Genomic DNA, 17,367 nt, shown 5'->3' with positions numbered 1-17,367 from the left:
CACCCCAGCCGTGTCCCCCTATTCCTGCCCCCCACCCCGTGTCCCCCAGAGCTATGCTCCTCCTGGCAGGTACTCCCAGCACTGTGTCTCCACCCATCTGCACCCATGTCCCCCAGCATCTGCCCCCCCGCAGCCACGTGCACCCCAGGGCTCCTGCAGCAGCGGTGGGGAAGCTTTGACACCCCTCCCACCCCACATCACTCCCTGCTGCCTCCACACCCTGGACCCCCAAACAGCCCCCCACACTCCCCAGCTCCCACCAGTGCTGGGACAGCCCTGGGGTGTGAGGCCAATGCCCTTCATGCCGTGCTGCTGTCTCACATTTGTCACCCCAAGGTGAGGAAACCTCCGCTGTGGGGCTGGGCCGGCTCCTGGGGTCCCGCATGGCAAGGGAGGAAACACTCACCACAGGCACCCACAGGAAGGTTTCCCAGGGGACCTGACACCCCAGGGGCCCACTGCCCCAAGGAAACACCGCAGGCTATGGGGTTTGCATGTTTTAATGATGGTTTAGGAGAGATGTGGGTAGAGTCGCCAGAGATCCACAAGCTCAGGCACCCGCTGGCCCCACACGCACATGCTGACGTGAGAGCAGCTGGGGACACGAACTGGAGCCTGTCGGGCTGCCAGCTTGGCAGCGCCGTATGTACCCCACCATCCTCTCAACACCAGGGTTTTCTGAGGGCTGCCACAGCAGACACTGGCAATGAGACATGATTATGAACCTACGTACGGCACAGCATTGCTCTCCTGGGGAAGAGCTGCATGTGGAGAACAAGAAATGCTGGGAGCAGGGACATGCAAGCAGTCCTGAAGGGTGCTGGTCACAGCAGAGCTGGGAAGCCGGGCCACCTGGATGAAGTGGTTTTTGAGCCTTTCTTAGACTTCTCCAGTGTTTTCCGTGGGCTGTGGCCAGCTACTGGATTTCGGCAGGAGCACAATAGCTGTTGCATGGTAATCACGACTAGCCTGGTATGAGACAAGCCACATGGGAGTTACCTGAAACCCAGAGTCCAGCGGGACCAGACCCTGCTGGAAAACGCAGCCAGAGCACCTGGGCCTGAAATCCTTCATGGCTGACATGAAGGGATACAACTAAGACTAGAGACGTTCTGCAATATGGTAGGTGTCTTCTGGAAACCCAGCACCATTCTTTGTGAAAGCTCAGGAAACAGAGTAAGACCCTTTCTATTGACCTTTTAGCTGAAATAAGCTAGAAAACATTTATTGTTGTGTATTCCTAAAAAAAAGAAACAAACAAAAGTCTCACAAGGGCTTGTGAGCATCACTTGCAAGGTGCACCCGTGGCTGCAATGCTCAGGCCTCAGCAATACACACATCCTCTACTCCACCTCGTAGCTAGTATTTTGGGCAAGACCTTAGGCACTGTGCTCTCTGTCCTTTATCATTCACCTCCTATGCTTTACCTTGGGGAGCACTTGAGAGCAGGTGGTAAATACACGCGATACCTGCTGTTTTCCTCCAGAGGCTGTTGCTTATTTCTGAAAAATTCAGCAAACAAGCCAATGATTAAAGTGTCCCTGAATCACTATCTCCCCCAAGCGCAGCTGAAAAGGCAGGGTATGAATAGCTGCACTGCCTGTGATCATGGCTCTGCCATCAAGTTGAAGCCACACTTTTAGCTGAGCAGCAAAAACAGCCAGCTGCTGACGCGCCACAACACAATCCGGGGTGAAAAAGGGGGAAGAAATGTCCTTGGAGTTAGGCAGAGGCTCCTGAGTCACTGCTCCTCCCGGCGGTACCAGCTGCTCCAGTGGGGGCCGCTGCTTTTGCCTGCATCCGGGCAGCTTTCTTGCCCTTATCCCACTACTCGACAGGAATCTCACATTACTGTGCAGTAAGGGAGTGATTTGGTTGTTTAATTTCCCTTTTGAGAGGAAAAGAAGGATGGGTCTAGCACCCCAGAAAATGAGCATTTCTCATTTTATTACGATGGGGAGAATTTTCTCTTCTCACTTTGCACTCTGCTCTCGTCTGCCCTAGAGCTTGCGAGAGCCCAACGTTTCCTCTGTCACCTCAGGCACCACATCGTGGACCAGAGCGATTGCTATTAGATCTTCCCTTTGCTGGGCAAAAAGGTGTAATTTTTAAGCTCACATGAGCTAACATGAAAATGCCAATGGAGACGTGGTGAACTTTGCAAGTTGAGTAACGACCGTTACAGCCTACATTTTACCTTGGGGTGTTACCGCTACTCTTTACCTGGCCTGCAGTGAAATTTTGACACCTATGTGCTATCATAAGGTTAAAAAACCCAACCAGTCCTTCCCCCACACCCCTCTCCCAGCTTATCACCCAGTGTTTCCTGCCTCACAAACTGACGCATTCACGGTCCCTCTTCTGAACACCCACGAGGCCCAAATCCGGAGACCAGACCTGGCACTCGGGGTCTCGCTGGAAGCAAAGCCACCCGCCAGCACTTACAGTGCAGGGGAACAAAGCCGCAGCCCCGTTTTCACACAGCTCCTGCTCCCTGTCACTTCTCAGCATGCACCCTGCGTCCGCCACACCCCCTGCAGATGCAGATCCACGCCGCGCTTCAGGGTGTCCACAACTTCAGAGGTGCTTGTGCAGCTCTTTGGGATGTGCCCTCTCTGTGATGCTTCCGCAGGGTTTTGCTAAGCACTCTGTTCCCTCCTGGATTTGAGTGGCCCTGTGTGAAATGGTGCCACTTCTGGATTCACAGCATATCGCAACGAATGTCCATCCCATGACAGCACGATCAAAATGCATCAGTCCAAGGAGGCCTGGGCACTTCAGTCCTGCCTACAGAAAGGTGCCAGGTTCGTCTGCTGGCATGAAGACCTCTGAAATCTCCATCACGAGCAGAGACGAGTATGCCAAAGCGCTAGGATCTTCTGAGGAAGGCAGAAATCCCATTGATTCACTTCCCGTTACACACAGGCAGCCAGAAGCTCGTAACCTCCACAGTATCTTCTTGTTTGTTTTGGGCAACAGGAACCATTTTATTTCAGTACCAACCATCTCTCCTTGCCAGAGGCAGCAGAACACAGCCCTGAACACCCCCCACAAAGCACGCTGCTGTTACAAGTGCCACTGTGCTCTGCAAAGAGCTCCAGCTTAGGAGGGATGTGCTGGGCTCATGCTGAAAATTCAGAAACACTTCACAGGGTGGGCAATATGCCAGGGATTTAGGTTATAGTCAAAGTAGATGTTAGCTCTGAAATTCAGGGACCTCAAGGAATTTAACTTCTCCCCCAAAACACCTGCCTTCCCAGCTGTGTGGCAAACCTATACACAAGGAATCTCTCTCCTGGTCTACAAAACCTCACCCACCTTCCCCCTAGCTGGGACCAAGTTGTGGACTGTGCTCAGGGCAGAAAATTGCAATAGTTGTCAAATGGAAGAGAATAAAATTGGCTGGATCAAACGGGATAAAAATCATTTGGGTTGAAAGGTTTCAGATTCAAGCCTCAAATGCATGAAGGTGAAAGCTGAGAGAAGAGCCTAAATTCACTGCAGTGTCTCAGAAGAAACTGAGGAGATCGGGTTTCTGCTGTTTGAAACACTCTTAGCACAAAAGTGATGCTAGAAATCCTACAGCCTGCCGGTGAGCCCTGAGGGCGTCTCTCTACCTCTTTTGAACAAAATCCAACTGCATCAGACTGGGATGGACACTGATTCAAATCTCATTAGGAAAAGGGATAGCTATAAATAAACAAAATTGCCTTCCTTGCTTGGGTTAATTCACCACCTGCAGTTCAGCACCCTTTTGCCAGCCGTTGCCCGGGTGTTCAGCAAACCAACTTAGAAAATGACCTAAGGAAACTGAATTCTTGGTGTTCCTGGTTTTAGGCATCCTGCGATGCAAGAGAGCTTGCTCCTTTCTACGTAATAGGGCAGGAACAAAGGAAAGGAGTCACCTATTTGGAGCTGAGCTAAGGCACTAATGATGCAGTAGGTGAGGAAAGAAGAAACACAGCAGGAGGAGGACAACTTCCCAGCCATGACGTCCCGGACGATCATCGTTCTCTTCGCTCAATTCCCTTAAAAAACCCAATGTTATCTCTATAGAAAAGGAGGCGCTAATACAGTATTATAGTATCCCTGTTGGGGTTTCATTTTAAGGTTATTTTGTTGTTGTCCCAGAGAGATTTGTTTCAGATATCAAAGTCACACGAGCTGTTTCTAAAGTGGATTTTGGTGAATGCAGGCAGAGTTATCTGAGCAGCTCTAGCTCATCGCAGCTCTGTGTGGATGCCTGTTTTGTTGTTTTTCCCCATGATTTCCCAGAAAATAAGAAGCCTGTCTCTATCACTTTTTGGCATGATACTGAGATAAGCCACCGAACTGTGCTGACCCGATGGGTGCAGCCTCTCCCTGTGCACAGCAGAGGCATTCCTGTTGTCATCACAGCTTGATAAAGATCGATGATGGCTGGCTCGTCTTCTGCCCAGTGTCGTTGAGGGGGAAAACGCTAGAGATGGCTACATCCACAATTCCTTGGCAGAGCTCTGCATACAGCTTCCTAAGAGATGAGAGAGAGAGAATCAGATGCCCAGGCAGGACAAATCAGCAGGCCCCCGACCAATTTTTACACAGACAGGCATTTTCCCAGCAGGATCTACAAGATCCTGCTCCCATTACAGGTAGCTCCAGGGTGGCAAATGGGAGGAGGGTGGCATCTCTTCCATCTCCTCCCTGCCTACCCCAGCAACCGTCTTCTTTTTCAATGGTGCTCCCATTCCCAATATTGCTCTCTGCCAGACGGGACCACAAAACCCATTATCCAAGTTTACTGTCAGAACAGGCTCCTGAGCAGTCTCCACACCCTCAGGCCCCAGACTTAAGTCACTGCAAGATGCACCGGGGCGGACAACATCCGAGCACCCCCTGTACCAGCCTTCCAACTCAGGGAGTCGTGATTATCACACCAGACCCCATTCACGGGGGGATGTGCCCCAGAGGGACTGCTCTGATGCGTTCCTGGTTTGATGAAATGTTGCACTGGGGTGCAGCTGTGCACATCAGCTTGTGACCAGGCACAGAGACTTCACAGGACCCTCCGGAAGCGTGGATGTGTTTCACCAGCCACAGCTCATACAGAGCAGAATTAGGGAGAAGAGAGACAAGGTGTTTGAGAAATAAGTTAACAATAGCTTCACTTTCTGCTGAAGGAAATACCTGTGTAGCCTCCCTGAACATGCTGGCATCTGGGACATTTCTAGTACCAAAGCTGTCTTTACTAGGATTAACAATGCCTTTCACCCTGTGCCTTTGGGGCTACATGACAGTAAGATGCTTTTTCAACTCCTGGGAGTGATACTGCTTTCAGCAGCCAATTTTTGTCTCTTAAATGTGAACTGTGTGATATGGGTGCTATAAATTAGAATAACCCTGAAGAGGAGAAGCCACAAATAGCCAAAACCTACCTCAGCTGCTTTCGATGGCTTCCAAGTGCCCACAGAGGCACAAAGCAAACAGGGCATTGCTGCAAACCAAATCCGCCCAGCAACAGCCAAATTCTACCCATACAGCAACACAAGGAGGTGCAAGGCAGTATTGCACCATGGTGCACATGGTGAACAGGGCATCCTGGACACAGAAAGCTCCCCAAGCCCTAGCCCTGAAAAGGCTGCTGAACAGGCTGTCTGGTAGGTTTGACCTGTATTTTTTGTCTACTGTTAGTGATGATCTAATCTAATCTACATCTAATCTAATCAAATTCTAATATAGTGATGTACAGCCTGTTCTGTTTTGCTGGGCTTGTATACGATACAGATGCCCATTTAGCAAAGACTTCTAGTCTTCCACAGTTGTCCCAATCACGTAATACAGCACCTCCTGCTGTGCCTATGCAGAGATGTTCATGGCCATGGCTGTTTGGCTGTCCCAGTCTCCCTGTGGCTGGTGGAGGCTTTGATCCAATGTCTGCAGCGTCCACAGTGTGCTCTGGGGTCCTGCTGCCTGCAAATTCAGTCACTCGCTTCCAGCTGCTGCCCTTAACGCTACTCATTTATCATGTGTTCAGGTAAAGACCAGCCACCAGTGGCTCCACAAGAGATACTGAGAAACCACCTGACCCCCAAAGCGTTAATTCTGCAACATAACTTCAACCCAATAGTGTCAATAAAAACAACCCAAGTTATATTCAAACCCATTTGTCCAAAAACTGATGTTAGTGTCCCATCTCACATAGGAAAGAAGCTGGGGGATACCAAACGCAGAGACAGGAGCAACAAACTTAAATCAGCTGGCACTTAGAGCAGTGTCCGGTATGGGTTAGCCTGGAAAACTCCCCTGCCATTCACTTTCTTCCACCTTTTTCGCTTGGAGCTGGGACACAGCCATGTTTTGGGTGAGGCATGTGAATGGCGGCATCACAAGGGTATTACAGAAACTGATTACTCACTGGGCACACGCCGGGGCCCCATTGACTTCTATCAGCCAGACCTTCAGCTCCTCATCCACCATGAAGTCAAAGCCAAAGAGCTGGAAGCTCTGGTAGTGAAGATGCTTCGTGCTGATCGCAGGCTCTATACACATAAGGCAGCTTCTGTGAAGGGAGAAACAGAAACCCAAGATCAAAAGCCCTGCGATCACACCTGTTGCACTGCAGCTTCTGAGGGCATGTGCATAGCACAGTTACGTGGAGGGGCCCCCTGTTGCCCTGGGACTGCCCCAAATTACAAGCTATATACAACACACACCATGGTAACCAGGTCCCTGCAAGTGAGATCATGCAACCATCAAAACACATGTGGGAGAGCCCTGAGCTAACTCCCAAAGAGCTGGAGAGCAGTATCCACCCTCACTACTGGATTAGGCAAGTTGAAAAACATGATGTGCAATTAGAGCCTGGAGCAGAAGGCAGAGCCACAAAGGGCTGCATGAGGTCCCCACGGAATTGCCATTGAGAGCTCATTTGCCTCCAAGTCCCTCAAAGATCGTGTCATATCTTTTTGGTGTCAGTTAACAGCAATGGGGTACTTGCAAAGTAAATTCCACCACGAAGGATCACTTTGTCAAGACCTGGATTCTCTGCGGCACCGTGATGTCCGAGATCTCTCTCCAGGCACATTCTGTGCCCAGGAGGTAGCTGGCTTTGTGTGGACCGAATAAGACGACCTGTGCTAATGAGATGTGCTGCTGCTTGCTGATGGTGGGGGAAGCGGTGAGATCCTGCAGACTTGAGTCTGGCTTCATTTCTCCTCTTACACCTTATACCGTTCTTAATCTCAACCTCTCCCAGCCCTTGTCTTTTGACCTACCCTCTTCCCTTACCAAGTGATCTCACTCCATCCTTCTCCAGCCACAGCTGGCAAAATGCAGACACATTGACATGTACCCTCCCTACGGAGGTCCCTTTTCATTGAGCAATGACGTTGGGGTGTTTATGGCTTTATCTTAAATTTATGCAATTGAAACCCTTCCCTTGCGGTCTGTCTGCTTCCCCAGCTGTGTCTATACGCGTTCCCTGTCGCTGAAGGGTTATGTTCCCCTATGCAACAGGCAGCTGGCTACCTTATTATGTGTTTGATTTGCAGTAAGATGCTATTCTCAAGCGTCGTGTTCAGGGCATCCATCAGATACTGGTTGAACTCCTCGAAGAACATTTCATTCCCTTCCTCATACCGCCCGTAGTTTTTGGAATATTCCTTCTGAATGCAGTGATTGGTCAAGTGGCAGGTTTTGTCCTGGAAATTAGCACTGTTATATGGTTCGGAAGAGGTCCGCAGGACACCCTCTCTGTAGAGGTAGATATTATATTGATGATCCACGAGAACCCAGCTCCTGGGGGTGAGAGAACAAACTCTAGTCTCAGTGGCTTAAAAAGAAACAGCACGAAAATGAAAACCAGTATTGCTACAAAAGCGGAAAAGGTTACCTGATGTCAAATTTGCGATGCCCTGGCTCTAAAAGCAGAGGCTTCTCCAGGTATTTCTGAATCACGTGCACTTGTCCCTGCTCATCGATGAAGTCCAGGAGCTCTGCAGCCTCTGAAGAAATCAGGATCCCTTCCCCTGGCACAGAAAGATGAAGACAAAATCAGGTAGAGGATCCTCCTACCTTTGCTGGAGCTTTTTCAGGGCCCAAGTGGACCATGGCTCATTTGCCCAAAAAGCCACGCAACAAGCAAGGACCCATGGCCCCAGGGCTGGTCGGTGCCCAAGCAGTGTCATGTTCGCTCAGTGTCAGGCAGTAAATCTGCAGAGGGATCTCCCTGTTACCACGCCACAGGGCGTCTGGCTCCCCAGTAACCGGAGCTAACGCAAACGGGAGGCAAGAGTGCCTGAGGTGGCACGGCCTGCCTGGGGCTCGTCTGTAGCGGGGTGGCTATTTAGGTGCGAGGGGATGCACAGCAGACAGGGACCTTGGCAAGCAGTGAGGCAGCTGCTTGGTTTGGGGGATTTTGTTTCCTTTTCTGGTGTTTTTTCCAGCTGGACTTGGTGGGAGGCGGGCGGGGGGGGCGGCGCACGTGTTCAGCACTTGTTGAATTTTGTTTTGTTTTTCCCTGGTTTTCAGCAGTTTGAAGAACAGGGGTTTTGGCAGTTTGTTTGTGAGATTTTTCTTTTTTTTCATTTGGGGAGGGAGGTTTGTGGTTTTTTTATCCTAGACTCAGACTTTATCCCCCTGCCTGGCTTCTCTGGCTGCCAGAGGCAGTCACACATGCACACTTGCACAGTGTTGCCCTGCTCACCGAGTTCATTTAAGTTACTATTAAAATCATTGCTGAATTAGGAAAAGAACTATTTCAAAATGTCCATCCATGTAGTCAGTGTTTTCCCCTTTAATGAAGCTCTTCATTAAAGAAGTCAGATGTGCCGTTTATATACTGCCACATTTTGGCTGAAGCTGTCACTGTTCATTTCTTGCAAGAGTCCAGATGCGAAACCACTACTGCAGAGCAATGAAGAGAGAACATATCCCTTCTGGGATTTGATAAAGGGATGGCACGGTGCCACATGAGGAATATACCAGCTCAGGTAAAATTAGCTAACACTTCTCTGGCACTATGTCCAGTCTTCAGGCATTTAGTTAACTTTTTGGACTAAAGCTGGTGACTTAATCTTAATTTTGTGCTGAGTGTTTTGGAGGAAATACTGAGTGAAAAGAAACAAACACTCTTCAAGGGGGCATCGGGGGGAGAACACAGGTTTGGATCACAGGCAGGGTTTGGCAGGATCATCCCATGGAAAATGCTCCTAGCTGTGACTTCTGAAGGTCGCTGTCAACACAGCCCTGCAGGTACTTTCACTGCTGCATGCTTTGCATACCTACAAGTCACAGCTTCCTAGCCCTACTGACCCCCTACCCATCCTAGCATCCTCCACCAAAAGGGAAGTCCTTTCATCAAAGTATATTTCTCATCCATGTTTTATGCGGGGGCAAGATTTTTAGTCCCCTGATCACAGCAGAGCCAGGCAGAAACTTGCACTGGTACAACCACAGGCTGTGCACTGGGGGAAGGAGGGAAACATCATCTTTGTAAACCAGTAAAGCCTCTGCAGTGGGAAGATCAGCAGGCACCCGTTCTGCACTGGACAGACGGTGAATCAAGGGGGAGGTTAGCTTAATTGTGCACCTAGTCAGCAACCCAGCGAGGCAGCAAAGCAGCTTATGTGGGGCAGCTGTCCCTTCCCTCAAAGAAAACATCAAAACCTCTAGCCACAGTTGAAAAATCTCTCAACTTTTAAGTCAGGATATCCTAAACCTTTAATTTTACTTTTACTGATGGACAACCAAGCTTCCACCAGACTTGTCCCGAGTCAGGGGCTGTGCCTGAGCTGGATCTGCCTTAGCAATTAATGTCGATAAGCTTTCTTCTTCATCAGAAGTAATCCCCAGACATGTAAAACTTCCCTCTAGAAGATTAACGTGAGGCTCTGCTTTCCACTTTAATTCCCAGCTTGAGTTCTGCAGCACACTGATGAATATGAAAGGTTACTCTGCTTTAATGCAGAAAAGATGGGATCACACTTGAATAAAGTATGTGGAGAGTTTAAACCTCCCCATCCTGCAGCGAACCACAGCAATGGCCTTTTCAATTGCTCAGACTGATTCTTTGCCAGACAGTTATAACACACAGAAACACATTCCCTCACTGGCATAACGAAAGGACTCATCTCCCCTTCCTCCCTGGTGAAAATAAGCATACTCTTCTGATGCTTCTTGGTAACACAGCCAAGAGAGCAGAGCAGTGAAGGAAGCCAGCATGGAGGACAGCTTTATCACGCAGCCTCCCTGCAGCCACCTCTGGCTTTCATATTCTCTGGTGATTTTTGTAAGACTGCATCAAAAGTGACTCTGCAAATACAAGTGAGTCATGTGGGCTTCTTCCCTTTGAAAAGACCAGGTCCTTCCTCGGGCTGGGCTCTGCTGCCTGGGGTCTGTACACACGGCAAGGCAAGTTTTCATAAAGTCATTCTGATAACGTGCCCATGATACTGCCGTAACTGACAGCACATAGTTACCAAAGCATTACATCTATAGCTGTGTCCAGCTGTCTCGTCTAATAGCTCATTATTTCTGTAGAGCGAGTGATGTAATGACCCTGGAACAAGGAAGGACACATTCTCACTTAGGTATCTATTGCCTTATTCAAATCAAAGGGACATACAGACATTGCATTGATTGTCTTTGCTCTGGTACCTTCCCCTGAGGCTTGGATGTAATTTCGATGCACTGAGCTCATGGCTGCTCAGCCAGTCTCTCAGTGTGACCATGGGTAGGCCATTGGCACCAGGCATGTGGGTTCAGTTGAAAGACAGGCAGCGGTATTTCTGCCCAGGTGAAACCAGGCTTAGCTGCAGCATGGAGAGCTGGGCTCCTTGCCCTTGAAGGCTGCTGTCCTGCCTGCTGCCCTCCTCCCCATACCCTGTTCTGCTCCCTGTAATCTCCTGCTCTCCACATTCCCCTCGCCTGCTGGTCACCACTGCCTTCTCCCTGCAGCAAACTTTCCTGTATTTTGAGGCGCATGTGTAGAAAAGTGGAGGCCCTTTTGTCCTACGACCATGTCCTAGGTAGCATGTGCATGTTACAATGCTTGTCAGGAGCCCCATGCCACCAAGCAGACAAAGGAAAGCCCTATGCTGGCTTGACTGGCATGGAGTTGGTAGGTGAAGCCCTTCATAGACAGGCTAGATGTCAGCTGGGCTCAGCCAAACCCTGGGACTCTACCGATCAAGTAAAGAGTATGGAATAACAAGAAGGTGGCTCGTTTTGCTGGAGAATGAACCTTTGGCACCAGCTGAGGACTTAGCGATCCACACGTTGCCTTCGTTGCCTTCCCGCCGCCTGTTGTAAGCTGCCAAGAAGACTTCCCGCTCATCTGTCCTTGTGTTGTTTATGAGATGGCGAATTCCATTCTGTGCTGGAGCCACGGGAGTCTTCAAGTTTGTTGGGTAAATCACATATGACTCGGGGAACCACGTGCAGGACTCCGATAGTTCAGGGCTTGTCTTGATTAGCCTGGGTGAAGAGAGACAGGCTGTTAATCTCCAGAGTGTCCCCACCTGCATGGACATCATTTAAGAAGTAAAAGTCATCATTAACTGGGCTCTTTCACTTGGTGATGAATAGCAGCTTACAGATAGTCTGTGCTAAATTATTATATTTTCCTCAGACCCTTGAAATTAGTGTTTTCCTAAAGATATCATGGCAACTCCAACCTGTAGCCAAGCATTGCTCTTTGAACCAGACCTGCACGCTTTCATTAAGCGTTTTGTAGATACTATAGATATCGTAAAACAATCAGCAGAGAAATTTCCTTGTAACTAGAGCTTGCGGTGCATTCCCTGCGCCATCTCTGCACAAGGGAACTGAGGAGGTGTGTTTGCTAACACAGAACGGGACAGGAAGGATACTGTGATCACAACAAGCAAAAGGGAAGCCAGAGCAGTAATGTTCTCTGTGCTGGAACTTAGCTCTTGATCCCATCCCCACCGAGATCTGACCAGGTGTCCCAGTTGTGGATGAAGACCACTGGGAACCCACTGAAAGCAAGGACACAGCTACACATTTCATGTCCCAAGGTGTCTGGGATCCCCCTTGCATCATGCAGTCTCCGATCTCTCTGGCACATCTCTCCTACCAGTAATGTCTAGAGATGACAGCAAACTCCTGTTAGCAGAGCCCAGGCCTGTTTTCTTTCAGAGTCAAGGGAGCTGCCTGCCTCGCTGAATGCTCACTGTGCTTTGCTTAAGGCCAAAAGCAGAGCTCATGAGTTGCTGACTCTCTCTGTGCATTTGTGCCTCTCTGTTGAAATGGCAGTCAGTCAGTGACACCCTGGGAGCCCTGAGGAATATCATTTGTGGTCCCTTGGGTTCATAAGTAGCTTGATGCATGGTTGACCCCACAGTTAGAAAGGTCAGCCAAGGTTCAGGAGAAGAAAACCAGACGTGCAAGCACTTTCAGCACTGCCTCTAGACCACGGGCCTCAGAGAAATCTGAGGGGGAGTACCATGAGTGCTTGTTTAAAAAATACTCTGCTAGTTCTGGACAAACACCATCGCCACTGTAAAGAAAGCAATTGGGACCAGGTTCTTCACAGGGGAAGGAGAGGCCTCGGCTCAGCACACGCAGTCTGCAGGACTGCATCAGCAACAGGCAGCACAGACACTAACGTGGAATCAAACGCTTGAAGGAGACCAAGAGCTCTGACATGAAGATGCCCTAATGGCTGCAGAGTTTGCACAGGGACGAGGGTTATCTACAATGAAAGCTCATCCACATTTCCCCAGGAGACCCTGGCACAGCTGGTCATGCAGAAATAACTCCCAGAGCTCTTCCTGGAGATGTCTCCAAGCATTTGTTTGATCAACAAATCTGATTAGCTAAAGGCATATTAGTGTCTCATCTCTGTATGAAACAGAGAATAAAAGGAGTAGGTTTTAATTAAATGTCTACAGGGAAAAAGAGCAGATTTTTTTTTTCGTTTGGTTTGGCTCTAATCTGATTCAATACACTCTAAGGTTTCAAGCAGATGTAATTCAGTGGAAACAGCATTTCCCCTGAAGTTACAAAGAGGTCTTTGTGCACACAGTTAGCTCTAGAGATCAGCATAGGAGTCTGAAGACAGCACATGCTAGGACACTCCCAGGGCAGCTGTTCTGTGAAATACCCTCCGAACAGGTTCGACACTCGACAATGGTTAGAAGAAAAATTTCTGCCAATCCCATGTAACATTTCAGTGAATTTCTTACTTCACCAGAGATGCTTTGCGGCACAGCTTGTCTGCTCCCCTGTAGTAATTCACCAGCTGCACAAGTCCGGGTTCATGGCCTAAAAAGGGGAAACAAAGAAGTCAGACAAGCTTCTCAATTAATGAAGGAAAAACATCTGCTTGGTGCAAAGGATCTGTGCAGTAGGGAAGAGAAAGGAGGCCGTTTCCTTGCCCTGCATCACAGAAACAGGCTCTAAGCTGGTACCGGCTCCTGTGGTTTCTTTCTTTTAGTTATGAAAAACCATGCATTTACCCAAGTCTGTTTTGAATCTGACACTTCCATTTTCCAAAGGAAAATAATAATTTCCTAATTTACACTGGGAACTGGCAGTGCCACCCAAAAACGTTCTCCATTTGCTGGTGGCAGTTTTTAAAAGCCAAGATTTCAGTTACTCTTAAGTGCAGCAGGAGGATGCAGGGAAGCACACCACGATACAAAGATCACAGCTTAGGAAAGGGCCTTGTTTCTTTGTCACGTACAGCAGGATTCCCTGTTGGACCTGATATCACAAAACACTGGGAAACGTTAAAAGATTTGGAGTCTTGCTTCCCTCTGGCAGCTTGCAGCAAGCCCCCTTGGATAGCTGGGGTGGGAAGGGACCTCTGGAGGTCTCTGCTCCAACCTCTTGTTCAGTCAAAGACTGAGTAGCTCTAAGGATGAATATCGTACTGCTTCTACGGGTCCTTGTCCCAGTGCTTGATTGCCAGGTCCCCCTGGCTATCCTGATGGCCTTACTGGAGTCACTCCAGGGTGCCTATGCCTTTCTTGTACTGGAAAGTCCCAAACTGCTCCCAGTATCCACCTGTGGCCTCACAAGTGCCAAACAGATGGGTACCTCCTTACCAATACTGGACTTCACACCACAGCCTGCCTTCCTTCACCTTCTCACACTACACGAACACTTGTGCTCAGCTGGAAGCTCTCTGGGAGGACAGGATGGCAAGCACTTGTCCGAAGGGTAACGCAAATCTGGGCAACACCATGCAGCCTCTCCCGCACAACCAGTGCGGCCGAACATGGATGTGCAAGAGGTGAGTGATGCCTGGGGCAATACCTGGGTCACCAGTGACAACAACTGACAAGAGCATCGATAGGGAAAACTTGATGAAAAACTGCTCTGGTTTGAAGTGACCTAGGACTAGGGCAATCCCCCAAGCGTGGCAGTTACTTCCATCTTCACCTTCTCTTTTCAAAAAAATGCTCGTGGGAGTGATTTAGACCCTGAAAAAGGATTCAGAGTTTTACTGTCCTCCTTGGTGTTTGCCTGGGAAAAAAGGCCTGGAGCAAACATTACCTTAAAGGCCAGGCAGCTGCGAGATCACTGACAGTCAACATCTATTTCAACCCTAAAGTCACGGCCCTGACCTGCGTCACTATTTTATTCACAAATCTTTAAATACCACATAGCTGAAAACCATCTTCCAGAAAAGATCTGTAACTTCAGGCACTTCAATACGTAGCCAGCACCGCCAGGCACTAATTTACTGAAAGAAATTAGTAAAAACCATCAAATTTCCTTGTTTCCAGTTTATCGATTTTGCTTGGTTCCTGGAGGAATCGAGGTCCAGAAGGAGATCCTACCACTCTGGGTGGGCTCTGCCTCACAGTGGTCAATCCACCCTGTCACCAGTGACAGAGGAATGGGGCTGGTGAAAGGAGGGAGGACGGAAGTGGTTGAAACCCGCTTTGAAACCACTGCTGTTGGATAACTCTTGACCCGCTGGGAGGCACATCCTTGTTGGTTTCCTGAGCATCTCCACGGAGCAGTGGGCTGCAACGTGGAGTCTGGTGGTCAGCGAGGAGGGACCACGAGGCGGGAAGGGGAACGGGTTCTCGGGCATGTTGTGAGGTCTGCACCACGCATTTAGCAGGGTTAAAAAGCTGCCAAGGCACTGAGCAAACTGGCGATCCTCCCGTGGCCGGCAGGGCGTAGTCCAGCATCCTCTGCTCCATGAGGCCTCTGCAGCCTCTTCCTCCTTTCCCTCTCCTTAGTACAAACTGCTATTCCATTAGATACAGACACAGCTTAAGGGCACGATCCCCCAAGAATTAGGGTATCAGCAAGAGCAACAGAAGTCCCTGCAGCTGGACAGAAGCAGCGGTGCATGCTGAGAGTCCCCACTTCTACCCCTCTTCCATGTCAAATGATCTAGCTTAGCCCCTGAGTAACGCAAATCCCTACAGTTCCCTGAATTAACGTCTGCTTCCACTGAGTAGAGCCTTTAGGAAAACCAAACCAAGCCAGCTTTGATGCAACAGTTGCTCAGGAGGAGAGCTTTAGGAAGATGTACCAGAGAAGATACAGCTTTTTGGAAGATGTACCAAAATAACCACGTTATTTTTGGTCTGAGTCTACTGATTTCAGGCAACCAGCTCCTGCTATAGGAGGATGGGTTAAAGAAGCCAGTGCCAAAGCATGGTCCCTCTCCATGGATCATAGATGTGCCTTGGCTGTGAGAAATGGTTTGAATTTTCAGGCATCCCATGGCAACACATGCTGAAGGGCTTGCTGAAGCCCTTCCATCACCCCAGGGCTCTTTTCAAGGATGGAAGGGGTTAGTAAGAGATGGCCACGAGCCCACCATGGCTGGACGTGCTGTGCAAGGCCCACTCACATCAAAGAACCGTACTCGTTCTGCAGTGAAGTGCGATGCTCACAGGCCCTGCCTGCTGGCCCCATTAAAGCACAGGTCTGCTTGCTGTGCCTGGCTACAGCGTGCGTGAGCATCCTCACTGCTTAAGCCTCTCCCAGTGTTTCCCTGCCTGCTGCAGACACTCCAGCGCTGGGAGGTGACCAGATGGCATCGCCATGTGATGGGGACTTTCCACTCACAAACGCATGTGGAGACAAGGGAAGAGGTGCTGGAGCTGGTGACTTGCAAATCTGAAAGAGCAGTCAGTGCTGGGTGTCAACTGCAAGAAAGGGGCTGCAAAAAGCCATCCCACTCTGGAGCTGCTGGGGCGAGGGGGCTCCTCCTGCTCCAATGTTTCAGCAGCCAGCAGCAGTGCTGCAAAATTGCCCCAGGAAAGGAGAAAACAGGGCCAAGGGCAGGGAGAGAGGCCCGGAGGGTCCTGCCAGCCGTTGGATACAGACACGGGGGACTGCAGGAGGGAAACACACTGCTCTGCTGGGGTTTGCAGCGTCCTCATCCCAAACCTGCTCTGACAGGCCTGGTGACAGGAGCCAGCACAGCAGCTGGCACCACGCACGGAGACCTGCCAGCCTTGCGGCTCCTGTCGGCTCGCCCCCAGCCATGGGCAATGACAGTGCATCTCTGCTCCCCGCCGCGCCCTACAACGCTGCCAGCGCCTGGCTTGCCTCTCCCCGCTCGCGGGCAGTGCATGGCACTCTCCCTCCCTGCTCTTGGGCTCTTCCCCATCCGGCGGGGCAGAGGGCCGGGGTGGCTGTGCTGACAGCCCTGCCTGCCACGGGACAGGCAGTGCGCACGGCAGGCAGGGGACAAGCCTGCACAGGGAAGCTCCCGGGGCCCCGCACATTGGCAGTGTGACAGAGAGGGTCAGACAGCAGGGGAAAAGGTGTGGGGAGGTGGGGGGTGGCCTGGCCCTATACACACACACACAGAGCCTCTGGAATAGCCCTCACCGGGCTCCAAGCAGGGACTAGACATGCTGTCACCCCCACCAAGCCCCTGCAGAGGCACATCCGCACCAGCCTCGGCTCCGGGGCGAGGGTTTGAGCGTGCCTGGCTCAGACCTCTTCCCTGCCCTGTCCCAAACCATAGAAACACCCCCATAACATGTAAGCTCAGCACCGCAATGTCCCTGCCCTGCGCCAGGCAGGGGGATGCCACTGGCACGACCATGTTCCCCACAAACCCACGCTGGGTGACTGAAGCCCCCCGGTGAAAACAGCCCTGAGTGCGTGGCTACAGAACAGGGCGGGCAGGCTGGGAGGTGGGGGCTGCACCCGGGGGTGCCAGGACCCTGAGGGTCTGCGACATGTGAGGAGGGGGTCCCCGGGTGCCCTCCGCCCCACCCCGATGATGCACCACAGCGCAAGCCCCCAAGCTGGGCTGGGTGCTTGGGGGGCACCGGTGAAACCACCCTCCGTGAGCTTGGGAGGGGGATCCTTTGAGCCCTGGCTGGTGGCAGCAGTCCCCGGCAGGGACAGCCGGGCCCCGGGCCGGGCCGGGTTTCT

The 17,367-nt window shown here is 50.7% G+C and overlaps 1 protein-coding gene across 1 annotated transcript; it reads right to left on the bottom strand.

Moving 5' to 3' along the window:
* Positions 1-484: 484 nt before the first annotated feature.
* On the bottom strand, positions 485-15,161 carry TTL (tubulin tyrosine ligase). The gene is made up of 7 exons (XM_009272616.1): positions 14,894-15,161; positions 13,188-13,266; positions 11,222-11,454; positions 7,871-8,006; positions 7,507-7,776; positions 6,395-6,538; positions 485-4,510 (listed from the first exon to the last, which is right to left on the bottom strand). Exons 1-7 carry the CDS (start codon positions 15,159-15,161, stop codon positions 4,393-4,395), a joined length of 1,248 nt encoding a protein of 415 aa, XP_009270891.1. The 3' UTR covers positions 485-4,392.
* Between the last annotated feature and the right edge of the window lie 2,206 nt (positions 15,162-17,367).

This window comes from Aptenodytes forsteri, unplaced genomic scaffold, assembly GCF_000699145.1.
Source record: "Aptenodytes forsteri isolate BGI_AS27 unplaced genomic scaffold, ASM69914v1 Scaffold238, whole genome shotgun sequence".
NCBI classification, from domain to species: domain Eukaryota; kingdom Metazoa; phylum Chordata; class Aves; order Sphenisciformes; family Spheniscidae; genus Aptenodytes; species Aptenodytes forsteri.
Note: the sequence above shows the minus strand (reverse complement) of the source record. Positions and strands in the feature narration are given on the sequence as shown.

What these genes read in the sequence shown, in the direction of transcription:
- TTL (XM_009272616.1), bottom strand. Translation starts at nt 15,161, where the DNA reads ATGGAGCAGAGGATGCTGGACTACGCCCTGCCGGCCACGGGAGGATCG. An exon ending in CCAACAGCAGTGGTTTCAAA is followed by an intron (nt 13,267 to 14,893) that starts GCGGGTTTCAAC and finishes TCCCCTTTTTAG; the next exon opens with GCCATGAACCCGGACTTGTG. An exon ending in GTCCTCAGCTGGTGCCAAAG is followed by an intron (nt 8,007 to 11,221) that starts GTTCATTCTCCA and finishes TTTCTGTGCCAG; the next exon opens with GGGAAGGGATCCTGATTTCT.